Below are 17,411 nucleotides of genomic sequence, written 5' to 3' on the forward strand. Positions count from 1 at the left end.
GGTGCTGTGCTGTACAAGCAAAGCACTGACACTGAGTTTCCCTTCACCAAGCTGAGCTTGTCTGGGGGTCCACCCAGGACCTGGCTTAGGTGCTCTCTGGTCACATCAGACTCATTTGCTGCAAGTCAATACACTGAGATACTAGGAAATTCAGACTATACAAGAAAGTGGGAGTGTGGCCAGGGGAGTGCCAAGGGTCACTGGAGTGATGTGGCTCAAGCATAATTTTATCTTATTTATTATATTTTTTTTGAGATAGGGTCTCACACTGTATCTCAAGCTGCCCTGGAATTTGTTGTCACCCAGGATGAACTGCATCTGTGGCAATCCTCCTGCTGCAGCCTCTGGAATGATGATGGAATTACAGATGTAAACCGCCGAGAATGGCTTCATCTGAACTGATTTCACTGATTTGAGTGGTGGCAGGGTGGACAGAGCAGTGGTGACTGCCATGTGCCAAACGCCTCAGGGCAACTTCAGAAAGTCCAGAGCAAACAGGAATTCCTCCAGCTGAACTCAGCTCACAGACTCTGGGTTTTTAAATTGCTGTTGTTGTTGTTTTGTTTTGTTTTCTTATCTTTTTTCACTAACTGAATATGGTACAAAGCCCTCAGCCTTTGATTCATCTGAAAAGTCTTGTAGTTTCAATTTGGAGTCTCCTCATCTGAACTTGTTTTGGGGTGGCTGTTAATTTGTAACTTCTGAGAACAGAGGATGTTGAAGACGAAGACCAGTGAGTTTAAGTAGCTGAGAATCTGTTCCCTGACCGCAGACCCAGCACCTGGTGAGTTGCAACTACATTTTTCTCAATTTATCACATTATGTACTCATTCCCCCCCCCCCCGCGCCCCGCTGCCCGCCGCCACCACCCGCATCCCCCCATCCGCTGGCCGCCCGCCATCCGCCATCACCACCCCTCCCTCCTGAGCACACAGAATACACTTTGTGATTGAAGACTCAAATTGGAAGGTGAGCACGGGAACCTGCGGGCCCGCAGGTGGCTTCACAGTGTGAGGCCAGCTCTGTGAGTGAGGCTGCCGAGCACCCCGCCCCCATTGTCCCCAGGTGTCCCCAGTATCTTTAACCCCATATCGCAGCCAAAAGTCCAGCTAGGGAGGGAGGCTGAAAAGTGAAAGCAATTTAGGCAGTGGGAACTTAAAGGGAAGGAAGCCCTGTATCAGCAGAAAAGCCAAACTCAGCAGTCCTGAGGAGTGCTCTGTTGGGGTACCTTCCCCCAGCCTGCTTTCTCCTCCCTCAGTGCTTTCCTGACTGCAGACAACTGTCCTCATCAAAGTCGCTCAGATGCTTCATTTTGTCTTGTGGGAGAAGGCTGGCCTTGACTATAACAGGATTCACCCCAAAGTTCCCACTACGTTCTCTGCTTATTTTCTTCTAGGAACTTACTATTGCCCTCTATATCTATCTGTATGTGTATCTGTCTATCATATCTACCTATCATTCACCTATCTATCTATCTATCTATCTATCTATCTATCTATCTATCTATCATCTATCATCTATCTATCATCTATCCATCATCTATCAATCGTATCTGTATCTATCTATCTAATCTATATCTATCATCTACCTATTTTTCTATCATCTATCTATCAATCATCATCTTCTCTGTCTTACTATCTGTCCCACTTGAATAGAGGTCTATCAGCAGAAATTTGCATCTATTTGTTGACTCCTTGATAAAGGGCACCAAACACATAGCAGGTATTCAATAAACATTCACATCGTAAATGAGACTTCAAATTATTTTCGAATGCCTGGAAACTTCTCTAACAACTTTTCAACTTCATCATTGCATTTTGCCTCTACTTACTACAATAACAGAGGCTTTCAGGGCTGGGGTGTCAGTGATTTGCTTTTCCTGGGCTATTCTTTGAAAGGCCAGGCAAGAGTTTCTTATAGTTCTGATAAAAATCACAAGGTATTGTACATGAGGTACCAGACTCTGAAATGATAAACCTGTTTTTTCCTATAGAATCATACAAAATTTGGAAAGTTGATACACATGTTATATAAACAAGAAGCTGATACACCTCTGCCTTGAATAACCAAGAGGACATGACCTCCATATCCAGGCCATGGATTTCACTAAGTGACTGTTTTGAGTTACAGGCTGCCGTGGCATCTGAATCCATCATGAAGGCACCCATTTGTCTAGTAGAAAACTGGAAGGAGCAGCTGGCAGTGAATCCTGAAGCCATACAGATTCTTGACAAGATTTCTCAGCCCTTGGTGGTGGTGGTCATCGTTGGCCTATATCGCACAGGAAAGTCCTACCTCATGAATCGTCTTGCAGGACAAAACCATGGTGAGTATCCTTCTGAGATAGGGGCCATCTGCTTGGAGTAGGGACAGTGTGAGCTGATCACACCTTTCTAGGGTCATCTTAAAGAAGAGCCTCATCCCTCCACTGAAGAAAAATCTCATTCTTATCATTAAATCTATAACCTTTGACATATGTGAGAAGCCATACTCTTATATTCATAGTTCCCCGACTCTATGAAAACACCTACCCCAGTGTTTCTCTGATTCCTTCCACTCGCCCCTGTTCAGCAGTTGAGTGCCGCCATGTGCTCTTTCCTCCTGCTGTACACTTGCCTAACCCATGTGTACACGGCACATAGCACACAAATACTGCTTCATTAAAAAAAATGGATGGGCTGAAAGATGCATAGTAGGCTAACTGTATACCCAACATCTAAACTGGATAACAATGAAGTCTATGTAAGTTTTCTTATGTTTTTGTTTTCTGGTTTTTTTTTTTTTTTCTTCTTTTTCATGGCTAATCTTTGTGGGTGGATGGGAGAGGAAAGGGTTATTTAACCTTACACTTTACAGTCCATCATGGAGGGAAGCCAGGGCAAAAGTTTAAGAAAGGACCCTGGAGGCAGGAACTGAAGCAGAGACCATGGAGGAAAACAGGCAAATCTTTTTTGAAATTTATTTTATTTTACTATTTTGGGTTACATATGGCCATTTTTTTTCTCTGTTTTTAAATTTTATTTTTATTATTTTTATTTTATGTGTATGAATGTATTACCTACATGTGTGTAAGTACACCCATTTGGTGCAATGCGCTCAGAGGTCAGGAGAGGGCATCAGATTCCCTGGAACTGGAGTTACAGACAGTTGTTAACTGTCATGTGGGTGCTGAGAATTGAATCCTGGTCCTATGTAAAAGGAGTCAGTGCTCTTAACTGCTGAGCCATCTCTCCAGTCCCCCTTATGGCAATTTTCATGGATTTGTATGATGTACTCTGAGCACATCTCCCCCAGTTCTCTTTCTACCTCCTGTCCCATAATTTCCCTTTGTTCCCCTAGGTAGTTTTCCTTCCATTTTTATGTCATCTATACATATATGATTTATGTGTCTACATAAAATATAGAACCCCAAAATGAGAGAGAAAAAAGATATTTGTCTCTTTGAGACTGACTGAATTCATCATAGCATTTTTTAAATGAATTATTACTCCTTTCTCTTGTGTTTTTACTTGTTTGTTTTTGAGATAGTGTTTCCCCATAGCCCCAGTTGGCCTGGAACTCACTATGCAGACCAGGCTAGCCTCAATCTCACGGAGGTCTACCTGCCTCTGCCTCCCGAGCTTGGATTAAAGGTGTGCGCTGCCATGCCTGACACCATTAGCCCTTTGTTTCTCTAGACATTTATAACATGCATGCGAATCATAACACACCACGTACATAAAGCAAATATTGACAAGAAAGCTAAAGAACATGAAGTGAACATCATGTATTTACTATCGAGATCAAGAAATAAAACATTATTAACACTGAAGAGATCAACTCATACCCCTCACAGGTCCTTAAAGATTGCCAATATTTTCATTTACAGGGAGAGACTGGAGCCCTATAGTCTTCTTCAAAGGAATACCCAAAACGTGAAGAATTCCCATCTGTCCCTATTGCTTAAAGTTTGCATTAAAGGTGGATCCACACCCATGTGCAGTTGGGCAGCATTAATTGAACTCAGTGGGTTAAAAATAATTAATTTACAAAGAACAGGAAGCTGGGAGAAAGATGTGTTGGAGGGATTCTGGAGAAAGTTGGGGTGGAGACTGGGGGTTGATATGATCAAAATTCACTGTATACATGTATGAAATTTTCAAAGAATAAAAATATTGCTAAAACTCTAAAAAAAAAAAAAAGCTTTCACTAATTTTCATTTCAACATTCCATTGACAAAACGATTACAATCAAAGGGGCCCTTTGGGGATATTCCAGATCCAAACTATAGCATCCAGTCATGGGTAATGGAGGAACATTGAACGGAACTACTCTTTACAAGGTATAGAGAGGGCAAATGGAACCGATAGGTGTGAGCATGCATTTTGTGAGCAGCCTTAAGAATGGCCAGGTAAATATGTCACCCCCAACTCTAAAGAGGCAAGAAAAAAGGGACTGCCAGCATGTGGAAGGGGAACTATTGGATGGAGCTCCAAGGAAGGAACTGACCTGAGGGAGCGTTGTGAGGTGTTTCACCAGAGAAGACCACTCAAAGTTTTGCCAGATGACAGTCTTTCATTAGCTTGCCAGTGACTACACAAGGGTTTCAGAACCCAAGTGAAGCCCTGAGCCGTCTCTAGGTTAAGCTTTTATCCATAACCAGAGGTGAAAAGTTTAAGTTCCCAAGCTTACAAGTGGAAAGCCCCCTTAACAATTTCTATTCTATTAAACAACAATTACTATTTTCCAGAAGCAAGTCAAGCATAACCTACAGAAACCATAAATCTGCAGTTAGTAGGTACACTCCAGAACATGCTGACCTGTTTCCAAGACAACCTGGAGTCCTGCTGACATGTGTTCCCCTACCTGGACCAACTGCCTGAAAATTTCAGAGGCTAGAGTGAGCCTAAACTTCAACATGACATAGCTATGGTCAAGAAGGTGCCATATTACAGGAGGAATAAGCCCCTGGCAGCCACTGGCCACCAAGACTGAAGCTGCAGGAACACAAGCTGCTAGGTGGTTATTTGCTGATGCTTCTCAGTGGTTGATCTCTACTGGACTCCTCCGAAGGACATGGGAGCGCTAAACCAGATACTAGAGTTTAAAACAACGCTGTGCTGTATCACCGTCTGAGCATTTGTAAGAGTGAGGTGACTAGAGGTCAAAAAATGTTTCTTGATAAAGCCTGTGAAGCATGTATGAAGACTGAACTCACTGCCTTGCTGAAATAGCAGCAGCTCTTTCCTTGGTATTTGTTAAACTTCTTCCCACTCTCACCAACCTTCTCCTTCCTCCTGTTGTTTCTCCTCCTCCCTTCAGGCCTCCCTCTGGGCTCCACGGTGCAGTCTGAAACCAAGGGCATCTGGATGTGGTGTGTGCTCCACCCCACCAAGCCAAACCACACCCTGGTCCTCCTGGACACTGAGGGCCTGGGTGATGTGGAAAAGGTGAGACACAGTCTTCTCCAATGTAACTATTTCTTGCTCAGATTCCCCTCTATGGTCCTTCCCACCCCAGTTTGTTACTTTAAAATTTTGGTTCTACTCTGGCAGAGATTATCATTGTGTGGTTGCATTTATGTGTTGACATGTTCAGTTGCCACTGTAGAAAGTTATCTTCCTGAGGGCAGCCATATGGAAATTGATATCCAGAAGACCAAATGCAAGCTCTTACACTTTGACAGAGACTCAAAGAAGACTTGCTGAATTTAATTGAACAGCATTTGTGTCCCTGGCATATCTATACCAAGATGAAATTTATGAAGGAGTACTTGCCCACTTATTTCTGGATGTCTACTATGTTTCAAATATTTAGGAGCTGTTTTATACCATTGAAATGTTGTCTTCCTCAACCTCCTCCTCTTTCTTCTCCTCTCTTCTTCTTCCTCTTCTTCATCTTCTTCCCCTTCCCCTCCTCCTCCTCTTCTTCCTCCTCCTCATTTTTTACTCCTGGGACCCTAAATCAGACCTTGCACGTGCTAACCAATCTCAGTGTCACTGAGCTATATCCCAGAACTATCAGTCACATTAGTAGCTAAACAAGCTAATGGCCTGTTAAGGATCAATGTAAGTATCAATACTTGGTTTGAATTTAGCGATTCAAATTTTGTGATTTCTCTCAGATTCAACAATAGCATATCTGAAAGCACAAATGAACAAAAAAAATGAACGCATGAATTAATGCTACTGTTTTAATTCCCTTGCTTTCCTATGTCTTCTAGGGTGACCCTAAAAATGACTCGTGGATCTTCACCCTGGCCGTGCTTCTGAGCAGCACCTTTGTCTACAACAGCATGAGCACCATCAACCACCAGGTCCCGGAGCAGCTGCAGTATCCTTCCTGGGACTGAACCTCCATGGATCACTGAGTTGAGGAGGATGGCAACTTACCATTTCTTTTTGCTCTTACTTAGCTATCTTGATTAAACTAGAGTGGCACAGAATGTCTATAATACTTGCTTCTAACTTAGATCGGGAAGTTATTTTGTTTCATTTCCTTAGTTAAGATGCCAGCTACGTGACTGAACTGACACAGCGAATCAGGGCAAAACCAGGTCAAGCCATGATGAAGCAGGGGACTCCAGTGAGTTCGTGTTTCTTTCCAAACTTTGTCTGGACTGTTCGGGATTTCACTCTGGAGCTGAAGTTAGATGGACACCCCGTCACAGAAGATGAGTACCTGGAGAATGCGCTAAAGCTGATTCCAGGTATCAGAGCCTGGCCTGGGTGGCGGAAGGTGCAACAGGGACGTGGGACCAACTAAACCCTACTCAGCACTTGACGTGGGTGTTTGAGACTGGATTGAAACCCTTGTCAGTGGTGGCTGTCAATTGACAGGTGGCCATGATTTTGACAGTTTTTATTATTTGAAAATCTTCGGAAGCTAAGATTTAAACTCACTTACCTTAGAGACATGTTGTTCCAAGTATTTAGACCACTGAGTATTATGAAAACATAAAAGTGAGGATTACAATATACACTCTCACTTACTAAGACTTGGTTGTGTGTTTTGCTTGTATTAATTTAGCCGTTCTTCATAGTCTATTTTGAGAAAAATCACTCATCAAAAAAGAAGTGTCAAGACCCAAGAGATGTAGGAAATCCATTGACCTAATAACATTTGTAACATTGTCCCCAGAGTTCCTTTTACTAGCCCGAATAGGAAAGAATAGATATGTATACACTAAATAGTTCCAGGGGCCCTCAAATGTGCGTCTCTAATAACATCAGTCTTTCTTTTTTCATCTTAAAGCCTTATGTAACATTGCCTTATTGATATTGCATATTCATTACATGAATTATATTAATAGGTAAAATAGTGGTGCAACGAGTCAACAGGTCTTCGTTTTTTCTCTGTTGCTGTGAAAAAAGACTCTGACCAAAAGCAGCTAGGAGAGGAAAGGGTTTATTTGGCTTGTACTTCCGCATCACAGTCCATTATCGAGGACACACAGGCAGAAACTGAAGCAAAGAACGTGGAAGAATGCTGCTCATTGGCGTACTTCCTCTGGCTTGCTCAGCAAAACTCCCTTTTACAGCCTAGGCTCACCTGCCCGGGGATGGCACTGCCCTCAGTGGGCTGGGCCCTCCTACATCAGTCAGTGATCAAGAAAATATCTCACAGACATGCCCACATTTCTTCCTCTGGTGGAGGAAGTTCCTCAGTTAATGCTCTGTCCCCTCCCAGATGCTTCCAGTTTGTGCTGACCAAAACTAGTCAGCACAGTATCCATTTTTATTCATCTATCTGGCCATTCTTTAAACAGATATTTATTTTAAACAGCAGATTTATATAGCAGAGCCTCTGCAAAACAATGTCAAATCCAATATGATCACTAGGGAGGTCTCTGAATCACAATTAAATTAAATTTGGAGCTTTGTTATAAAGGACTTTGGAAACATAATAGTGACTTTTATATTTTTGCTCCAATTTTAAACCTTTTTCTTTGCCCACCTGGGAATCATCATCCTTATATATTTTTTTCTGGGCAGCATTTTATTCATATTTCTAGCATAGATTTAGAGCCTATGTCTCATTTCTAAACTGGGACTGAAATATCAGAAAAGTTTTTCTAATACTTTTTTTTTATTAATCAGTTATTCCAAACCCTTAATAAGTAGTCCATCCACCAGCTACCATATGAGGGCTAAGGAAACCAATTGTCTCCCTTGAGAGGAATACTTCCCTTTCTTTTCCAGAAGTCTTATACTTCCTTTGCTCTTAGTTTAGCCCAGAACTGGATGTTCCCTCCACTGATTAGCTAAAGGCTAATTGTTGCTACAGTTGGATGAAGGAAGATTTATCAACACAATAGCCATGTAAACATTCTTGGAGAGTTGTCAGTCACTTTGTCTGCTAACTGTCTCTTTCATGAGTGCTCTTTTTACAGGAGAAAATCCCAAAATCCAAAATGCTAACATGTCTAGAGAATGCATCAGATACTTCTTTCCAGAACGGAAGTGTTTTGTCTTTGATTGGCCTACAAGTAACAGGAAGTTATTATCCTAAATTGAAAAAGTTCCAGAAAACCAACTGGAATGGAATTTCTAGGTTGAATCAAAAAATTTCTGTTCCTATATCTTCACCAATGCAAAGACCAAAACTCTGAGAGAAGGGATTGCTGTCACTGGAAATCATGAGTTTCTTTAGTCTAGGTCATGTCTCTGTGGCTTAGGGTATGTGATGAAGCTATGATTCTTTTTCAGCCTTGAAAACTTTGTTTGCTTATATTAAGGAAAATGAAGAAGCAGATGTTCATAGCACACATACAAATACATGCTCCATAATTAAACTTTCTGTATATGAGGGTTTATTGAGGTCTATGACATCTCACAAAACTAATAAGATAAAGAGACAGGTGCAAATGACTCCTAAGGACAGAAATGTGCAAGATGGCTTGGAGTCCCATAGGAAGCGTAGTTCTCAATTTGAATATGCAAATCATTTTAGGAATTGACACCAGTGAAGACACAGGCAGCAGGCCACAAGTCCCAATCAATTCTTTTGAGAAACAGATTTAAGCATGCCAGGTCTCATGGATATTTGAGGTGTGGAATCACCTATTTCCCCTGCTGAGATGCCTCTGTGCTGGGTTCCGTGGCCTGTGTTGCCATCTTCAAATTTCTGATGATTTTTTTTCTCAAGGGAACTTGGATTTTCCTTTGGAATGAAGACTTAAAAATTATGTAATTTACGTTCTGTGACTAACAAACTTTTACTTTCTTGAAATTGTAGAGTTTTTTTTTTCTAAGAAACCTTAAACCTTCTTATTGTCAATCAGTAATTCAATTTTTTAATATGATGAATGTGAGAGCCACAAAGGAAAGAGAACCTAGAGGGAAAGGGGGGTGTTATTAAATTTATATTGATTCATAGAGGACCAGAAAAATGAGGAGCAGGAGAGAAGGAAGCAGAAAGAGGAGGAGAATAAAACTTTAAGATCAATAGCATTTTTGTTATTTTTTATAACACTAGGCCAAAATCTTCTACAAACAATGAATAAGAACTTTGTATTTCTTTCTTAACTTCCTGTCACTCAGGTCTGGGGAGTCTGGTGAAGACCTACGTGGATGCCATCAACAGTGGGGCCGTGCCTTGTTTGGAGAATGCAGTGATGACCCTGGCCCAGCGTGAGAACTCAGCCGCTGTGCAGAAGGCAGCTGACCACTACAGCAAGCTGATGGTCCAGCGCATGAATCTCCCCACAGACACACTCCAGGAACTACTGGATGTGCACAGAGCCTGTGAGAAGGAAGCCATTGCTGTATTCATGGAGCATTCCTTCAGGGATGATGAGCAGGAGTTCCAGAAGAGACTGGTGGTAACACATCTTAGCATTTATCTTCATGATTCCTGCACTCTGACATGAGGCTTAGACTCTACCTTTTTGATCTTGTGGCCTGCATCTTTCTCATTAGAATTTTATAAGTGACTGAAGTCTTCTGGCTACTTTCTCTAAAAGACAGTTTTTTATTGCCACAAAACAAGTTACAGTGTGCTTAATGTCCAAAAACAACATGCATTCTAGTAGTTCATAATTCTTCAAGACAGAGATGTAGTACAGGGTGAGTGGGCCTCTGCATAGTGTACCCCAAACTGAAAACAGAGTGTCGGATGCACTTACTTCATATCTTTATGCCCAGAGGAAGTCCACTTTTGACCAAAAAAGGGTGAATGAGATAATTTTCTTATTTCTAGGCTTTCTGACTTCCCTTCTTTTGGGGAATTCAGCACAATACAGGAATTTCCCACACCTTCTGCCATGTTTAGATGAAACTTGATTCATTGAAGGGCTCATGTGATTAGGTAATATACAACAGGCTGCTTTGCACTTCTTAAAGTCACCCTGTGCCATATAATATAATGTCATCATGTGATTAATATCCATGTTATTCACCAGCTCAGGGATGATGGGGTATGGACACCAAGAAAGGGCTCTCAGAGACCATCCTAATTCCCTGGGCCAGAGGCAGCTTAACTGAAAGTTGATCTTTCAGTTTGTCTGGGTTTGGCCTCAACACCGGAACAATCTTAGTTCATATTGAAGCAATTCACTTTGATTGTAATTTACAAGTGCAAAAACCACATGAACAAAAAAAATCCCCCAATTCTAGTATTCTTTTTTTTTCAATTCTAGTATTCTTAAATACTCAAATTATCACTGAAAGAATTAATGAAGGGAAAGTTAAGTGTTCAGAGTACACTTAACTCATCTCTGAAAAAATGGTTTATCATCCATACCAATCTACATTCTCAAAGGAAATTTTACTTCTAGTTAAAAATTAGCTTTGTACTGCTCACTGCTAGGGTTTGAGTCTTTTAATAAACTATTAAGTTTACATGTGCCAACTCTATTTCACAACTATTAAGTAGAGCCCAGGGACGCTAACAGGCTTTCTTGAAATCATTCAGAATAGACCAGAATTGGAACTCAGAACCTACCCTCACCACCACGAACCACCTCAGTCCATTCTGAGGCCATCAGACTGTTTTTTCAAGGAAGATTTTAACCTTCCTTCTAAAACTTCTCTTTTACCCCCCATACCTGGCCTGTCAGGCTACCATAGATAAAAGGAAGGAAGATTTCTTGCTGCAGAATGAAACAGCATCCCTCATGCATTGCCAGGCCAAGCTGCAGAAACTTTCAGAGCCCCTGATGCTAAGCATTTCAAGAGGAGCTTTCTGTGTTCCTGGAGGACACAGACTCTACGTAGGAGCCAAGAAGAAGGTTGAGTGGCAATATGGACAGGTGCCCAGGAAAGGAGTTAAGGTGAGGCATGAGAGTGATGGTCAATGTGGTATAGCTAGAAGGTCTTGGCATATATCTAGGATAAGTGTATGTACTGACAGCACAATGAGGTGAAGAACCTCCTGGATGGCAGACGATCCACATTCATTTCCTACACCAGGGACCGTTTCAGGTGCCATAGATGAATTACCAACTCAGTTCTCAAAATTATAAACCAGGTAGTACTATCTTCCACTTTGTTTTTGTCTTCTTAAATTTTTATTGAGATTTTGTTCATTTCATACAATGTTTCTTAATCAAGTTTAGACCCACTCCCCCAACCATGCTCCTCCCACTCACCCCTGCTGAACCTCATGCATTCCGCCATACATATTAAGTCTTATCCAATCAATTATTTGTACCTAGATGTCCTTTGGTACAAATTCATTCGCTGGAGTCCAGTCAGCCTATCTAGAGAGCAAAAGTAAGGTCTATTCATGCTCACCCAGTGGTAACCAGTCTTCAGAAGTTCCCATGCTGGGGCTGGGCGGCCACCCGTTTCCCTTGCTCCACTCTGGATCCTTCTCTGATTGAGTTGACATGGGTCTTGTGCTCAATGCCTCCATTGCTGCAAGTTCACATGTGGCTTGAAAACCTCTGTTTCCCTATGTTCATGGACCAACCCTGGTTCTTACAGTCTTTCTGCCCCTTATTCTACAAGGGTTCCTGAGCCATGGGTGGGTGAGTTATAATGCAGATGTCCTATCCAGGGACACACATTCTGCAGCCACTTATTCTCTAAAACTTGGTCAGTTGTGCAAAGTCTTCCACTTTTATGCAGTAGAGAAATGTCACATGTAGATGACCTCGTAAGTTGCCTGTGTTTACCTTGCCACTCACTGGCAGAGCTGAGAGCTCTCCCTTAGGGACTCAGAGTGTTTTCTTTTAAAGAATCTTTATGCTGTTTTACATAGTGACTGTAACCAGCTTCCGTTTCACTAAGAGATCTACTAGGGTCCCTGTGTTTTCTACAAACTCAGCACAATCCCTCTCTTCTGACTTTTTGATATTAACATGCTAACAAAGGTGAGATGGCATCTCATGGTGGTTTGGGTTTGTGTTTCACAGAGGATTAGTAATGTTTAATACTTTTCCAAATACCTGTTTGTCATTTGAATTTTTGTTTTGAAAAATGTCTCTTGAAAGCTATTGCCCATTTTTAGGCATGTTTTCTTTCCTATTGTGTTGTATGATGTCGTGTTCTTTGCATGCCAATTACTTATCATGTATATGGCATGCAAATATTTTCTCTCATATACCGTGTTACCTTTCATCTTGTTGATTGCTTACTTTGATGTGCAGAAAACTTTTTGGTTGCTAGTAGTCTCCTTTATTCATTGGCCTATGCTTCTGGTGTATCCTCTACATCACTACAAAGACCATTGTCAAAGGGTTTTTCTCCTAAGTTTCATTCTAAGACTCTTAAAGTACCAGTCTTAGGTTTAAATCTTTCATCCAGTTTCAGTTCGTTCATATGTGAAGTATCAGATAGAGATCTAACGTCATTCTTTCCTGGCTTCCTATCTGTTCCTTTGGTCTGTCTTTACACCAGTACCATGCTGTTTATACTACTAACTGATGAAGGCTTCTTACTTTATTTTATTCTCTCTATCATCTATTCCATATCAATATGATAGATTACTATTCAGCCTTTAAAAAGTGCTGCCATATGTGACATATGGATGAATCTGAAGGAAGCCAGACACAGAAAGATAAATACTGCCTAACTTACTTTCAGTGGCACCAAGAAAAGACACGGAGACAAAGAAAGACAGAGACAGAGACAGAAAGATCGAGGATGGGGACAGCAACAAGGTAAGTCAAATTAATATTAGCATAAAGTAAAATAGTGATTACCAGGGGCTGAGCACAGAGGGAAAAAGGAAATACTGTCAGTCAATAAAACATGTAGTTACAAGGTATGTAAGTTTTGAAAACCAAGTGGTAACTATAGTTAAAATAATTAATAGTAAACCTAAAAGTCACTAAAAGAGAAAACAAGGGGGCTAGAGAGATGGCTCGGTGGTTAAGAGCACTGGCTGCTCTTGCAGTAGACTTGGGTTCAATTCCCATCACCCACATGCCGGCTACTAACCATCCATAATTCCAATTCCAGGGGATCCGAAGCTCTCTTCAGACCTCTGAGAGCATTGCACAATACAGGTGTACTTACATATATGTAAGCAATACACTCATACACATAAAATAAAAATAATAAATAAAATATTAAAAATGAACCAGAAGTGTTATAATAAAAAGCTAACTTTGAGGTACTTGATATATAAATTAGTTTGTAATTCGTTTGTAACTAGTAATTAGTCATTACAATAAAGACTTTACAATATATAATAAATCAAGACATCACATGGTATTAGCTTAAACATGTAATTTTGATTTGTCAATAATACCTCAACAACAATAACAAAAACTAAGAAAGCAGCCCAGAAAAACTGTTATAGAAAATTGGAGACAGAAGCTGAAGTGTCTGTAGATGTTACCTTAGCTAAGAAAATGGAAAATCCCTGAATGCAAAAGACAGAATGTACACTTGTGTGGGCAACAGTGGAGGAGATGTGCTTGTGGAACTCCCTATCAATCTGGTTGGGGCTGTGCCCTGGGGTGGCTGGTGGGCGTCATTGCTGGGACCTGAGGTTGGAGACCTGGCTGGGCGGCTGCTGCAAGGGGTTTTCATGTCTCGAAAGAGCACAGCTTTATTGTGGTAACAGAATTAAGACAACCCTGTGGGGACTTAAGCAGGACTCAAAGTTTATAGGCAGATTAGATATTTTATTGAACAATAACTACATCATCAGAAGACTAAACACTGCTTGAATTCTATTTTTCCTTCTTGGGTCCCCAGGCAAATGATATCCTCCAAGGCTTCCTTCAGTCACAGGCTGCTGTAGAAAGCTCCATCCTGCAGTCAGACAAAGCCCTTATTGATGGACAGAGAGGCCTTACAGGTACAGGGTTGGGCTCAACTCTTGGAGGGTTGGATAGATTCCTGCAAAGCTCTCTGATTGATAGATAGGAAAATCCTCCTGAAGTAAAACACCGCCTCCTCCCATGGAATATGATCTCTCCTAGGTCTGCAAATAAGGAGTGTTGGTGATGCATTTCCATCAGTCGGTGCCTTTGCATCATGTTTAGAATCATGATCCTACTAGGACAGCCAAAGGGAGTATTCAGAGTTTCCTCTGAGCCCAAGAGAGTATAGCTCAGTTCTGACTCTTTTCTTCCCTCTCCGTGGAACAGCTGAGCGAACCAAGAAAGAGGTGGCTCAGAAGAAACAGCACCTGCTGAGACAGGAACAGAATAGGCAACAGCGAGTGATGGATGCTCAAGAGAGAAGATTCCAAAAGCACATTGTCCAAATTCAGGAAAAGATGGGAAGACAAAGGGAGAGACTTCAGAGAGAGCAGGGGATGATGCTGGAGCACAAGCTGCAGGTGAGCGTGGATGGGACTGGCAGTGCCTGACAGAAAATGCTATGACTCCTCATGAGGAAAGGACCAAACTCCTAGGCCATGGCCCAACTGTTAATGTTTCATTAGAGTCGACTTGGATCAGACTGAAGGCTGTGAATAAGCAATCCCCAGCACCTGTGAAGTGTTAATCCGTGGGGGGTACAAATATCCTTCCCCAGGGCTCTGAGCTTTTGTTTATTGAGGTTTTATGAGGTTTTGTGCTGGAGCAGGACGTTTTCTACTAGTCTTTGGGTTCTTAGACATAACCTTCAAAGAGACATGAGGTAGAGCCATTTAATGTAAATATATCTGATTTGTCTCAATTTCAAATAGAGCTTGCTGATGGACTTTGGAGATAGTCCAGTCAGAAATGTTCTCATTGTGCAAGCATGAGGACCTCAACTTGATCCACAAAACTGACATAAAAGTAGGAAGTACTGACGTGCACCTTAACACACACACACACACACACACACACATCTTTCCAGGAAGTAACGTGAACATTAACCCTGAAACTTTCCAGGAAAAGAATGAAGGATTCCTGGGGCTCTCTGTCCAACCCACAACCCAGTTGAATCAGCAAGCTCCAGATTTAGGGAAAGACCTTCTCTTAAAAATAAGTTGGAAAACAACTGAAAAAGATCTAGCGTCAACCATTTTCTCTCCATGCGTGCACAAACATATGCAGGTATGCCCACCCCCACACGTGTATTAGCAGATACACACAGACATATTAATAATTAATTATTTAATTAAAAAATAAAATAGAGGAAGATGGTCTCAGAAATGGCTCCATTTGTTTCCATGTCTGCCTGATTTATCTTGTGTAACAGAAGTAAAAGGAACTATGTGTCCTAACCTGCAGTGTAATAACCACTATTCTGTACAAAGCCAGCATCCTTGTTATCTGGTAAATGATCATGGTGATGCCACTTGATTAGACCTGGGTGTTTATTTGAATTCACCTGCTTTCTGCCTTCTCTTTCAAAATGCTGCATGTGTGTGTGTGTGTGTGTGTGTGTGTGTGTGTGTGTGTGTGTATTGCAGCTTTTGTGGGAAGATGCAGAAGAAATCACACACACACACACACACACACACGTATATGATATTTCTACTGTTAGGTGTAAATATCTCCAACTATCAAAGACTCTTCTGATGAGATAAACACATGTAGTTAAGCCAAAGTTGTTAAATACATGCAAAATTCTGTCTGTGACTGAGAAGTTATTTTCAAAAGTGTGTGGTTCATTCTTCTTTTATAGGTCCAAGAAGAACTGCTTATTGAAAGGATTTGCAATAATTCTGATGTGCCAAAGAATAAAATAAGTCAACAAAGGGGAGAGACTGAAAGTGCTAGAAAAGATCCTGGCTGTCTGTTCACACCCTGGATACAGTGGTCATGTGTTCATTGCAGCTTTACCAGGGACTGATAGAATATGCTATTCAGGGATGAAATCCATCGGCGGACATAGGAGGCTGTCCCGGTTTGGTTCCATCGCTGTGGTAAAAACACTGACCAGACCGATTTCGGGAGGAAGTGGTTTATTTGACTTACAACTCACAGTCCATCATCAAGGGAAGCCAAGTCAGGAGCTCAGGGAAGGGACCTACAGGCAGGAGCTGAAGCACAGACCAAGCAAGATACTGCTTACTGGCTTGCTATTCTGGCCTATGCCCAGCCCGCTTTCTTATATAATTACAGGACCACCCCTGTGGGCTGTGCTTCCCACATTACTCAACAGTCAAGAAAATGCCCCATGGATACGGCCACAGTCAATTCAATGGAGGAAATTCCTCAGCTGAGGTTCTCTCTACCCAAGCATGTCAAGTTGACAACCAAAGCTATCCAGCACAGAAGTTGTCAGAAGATTCCTGATGAGGACTTTATAAAATGAGGCTGCTTTTATTTTGATGGTATAGCACTGTGATTTGTCTTAGAAATATGCATTACAGCAGCTTCATTCAATTTTAAAAAGGCAAGAGCTGGAAAGATACTTCAGTGGTTCAGAGCACTGACTGCTCATGCAGAGGACCCAGGTTCGATTCCCAGCACCCACATGGCGGCTATGAACCGTCCTTAACTCCAGTTCCAGGGAAGTGTGAAGCCTTCTTCTGACCTCCGCAGCATTACACAACACGGGTGCACTCACATACATGCAGGCAATACACTCATACACATAAATAAAAATAATAAAATACCTTTTTAAAAAAGGCAAACCAATGAACAAAATATATAGGAATATGGCGCCCATAAAGCCCATGTAGCTTGATTTATATAATTAATATAATGAAATGAAAAACAAGTTAGAATATAATGCAATCATTTCTGGAAAAGATTCTTAAGAAAAATGAAAAGTAAACGGCAAGTGGATGAAGCCTTGGCAACGTGCAGTTTAGTCACGTAGACAATGTGCTGCGATGAGCTCTCCAGAGAAGTGGCTACCAAGCACGTGTTCACGGGCCAAATATGAAACATATAACCTCATTGATAATGAAAGCTGCGCAAATCACAATGATGAATCTCTTGTTTCACCTTTATTATGAGCAAAGAAGAGCAATTTTAACAGGACCCCGATATGAAAAGGGTTTATTGAAACTGAGAGCCTCTGCTATTTTCTTAGCAGACTGTGAACTGTAACAATTACACATCCAAAAGTAAAATGTACATTTCCTGA

General features: G+C 41.4%; 1 protein-coding gene across 1 annotated transcript; it reads left to right on the top strand.

The window, feature by feature from the left end:
- Positions 1-474: 474 nt before the first annotated feature.
- On the top strand, positions 475-16,321 carry LOC103748847 (guanylate-binding protein 4-like; the record flags this gene model as incomplete). Its single annotated transcript, XM_029555268.1, is given in 12 exon segments — positions 475-784; positions 1,994-2,326; positions 5,302-5,429; positions 6,203-6,312; positions 6,495-6,688; positions 8,372-8,617; positions 9,522-9,802; positions 11,039-11,251; positions 14,130-14,232; positions 14,525-14,718; positions 15,999-16,129; positions 16,131-16,321. Coding segments are annotated over 11 exon segments (2,041 nt in total), but the record flags the coding sequence as incomplete, so codon positions are not given.
- Between the last annotated feature and the right edge of the window lie 1,090 nt (positions 16,322-17,411).

This window comes from Nannospalax galili, unplaced genomic scaffold (genome assembly GCF_000622305.1).
Source record: "Nannospalax galili isolate Female #2095 unplaced genomic scaffold, S.galili_v1.0 scaffold1646, whole genome shotgun sequence".
NCBI classification, from domain to species: Eukaryota; Metazoa; Chordata; class Mammalia; order Rodentia; family Spalacidae; genus Nannospalax; species Nannospalax galili.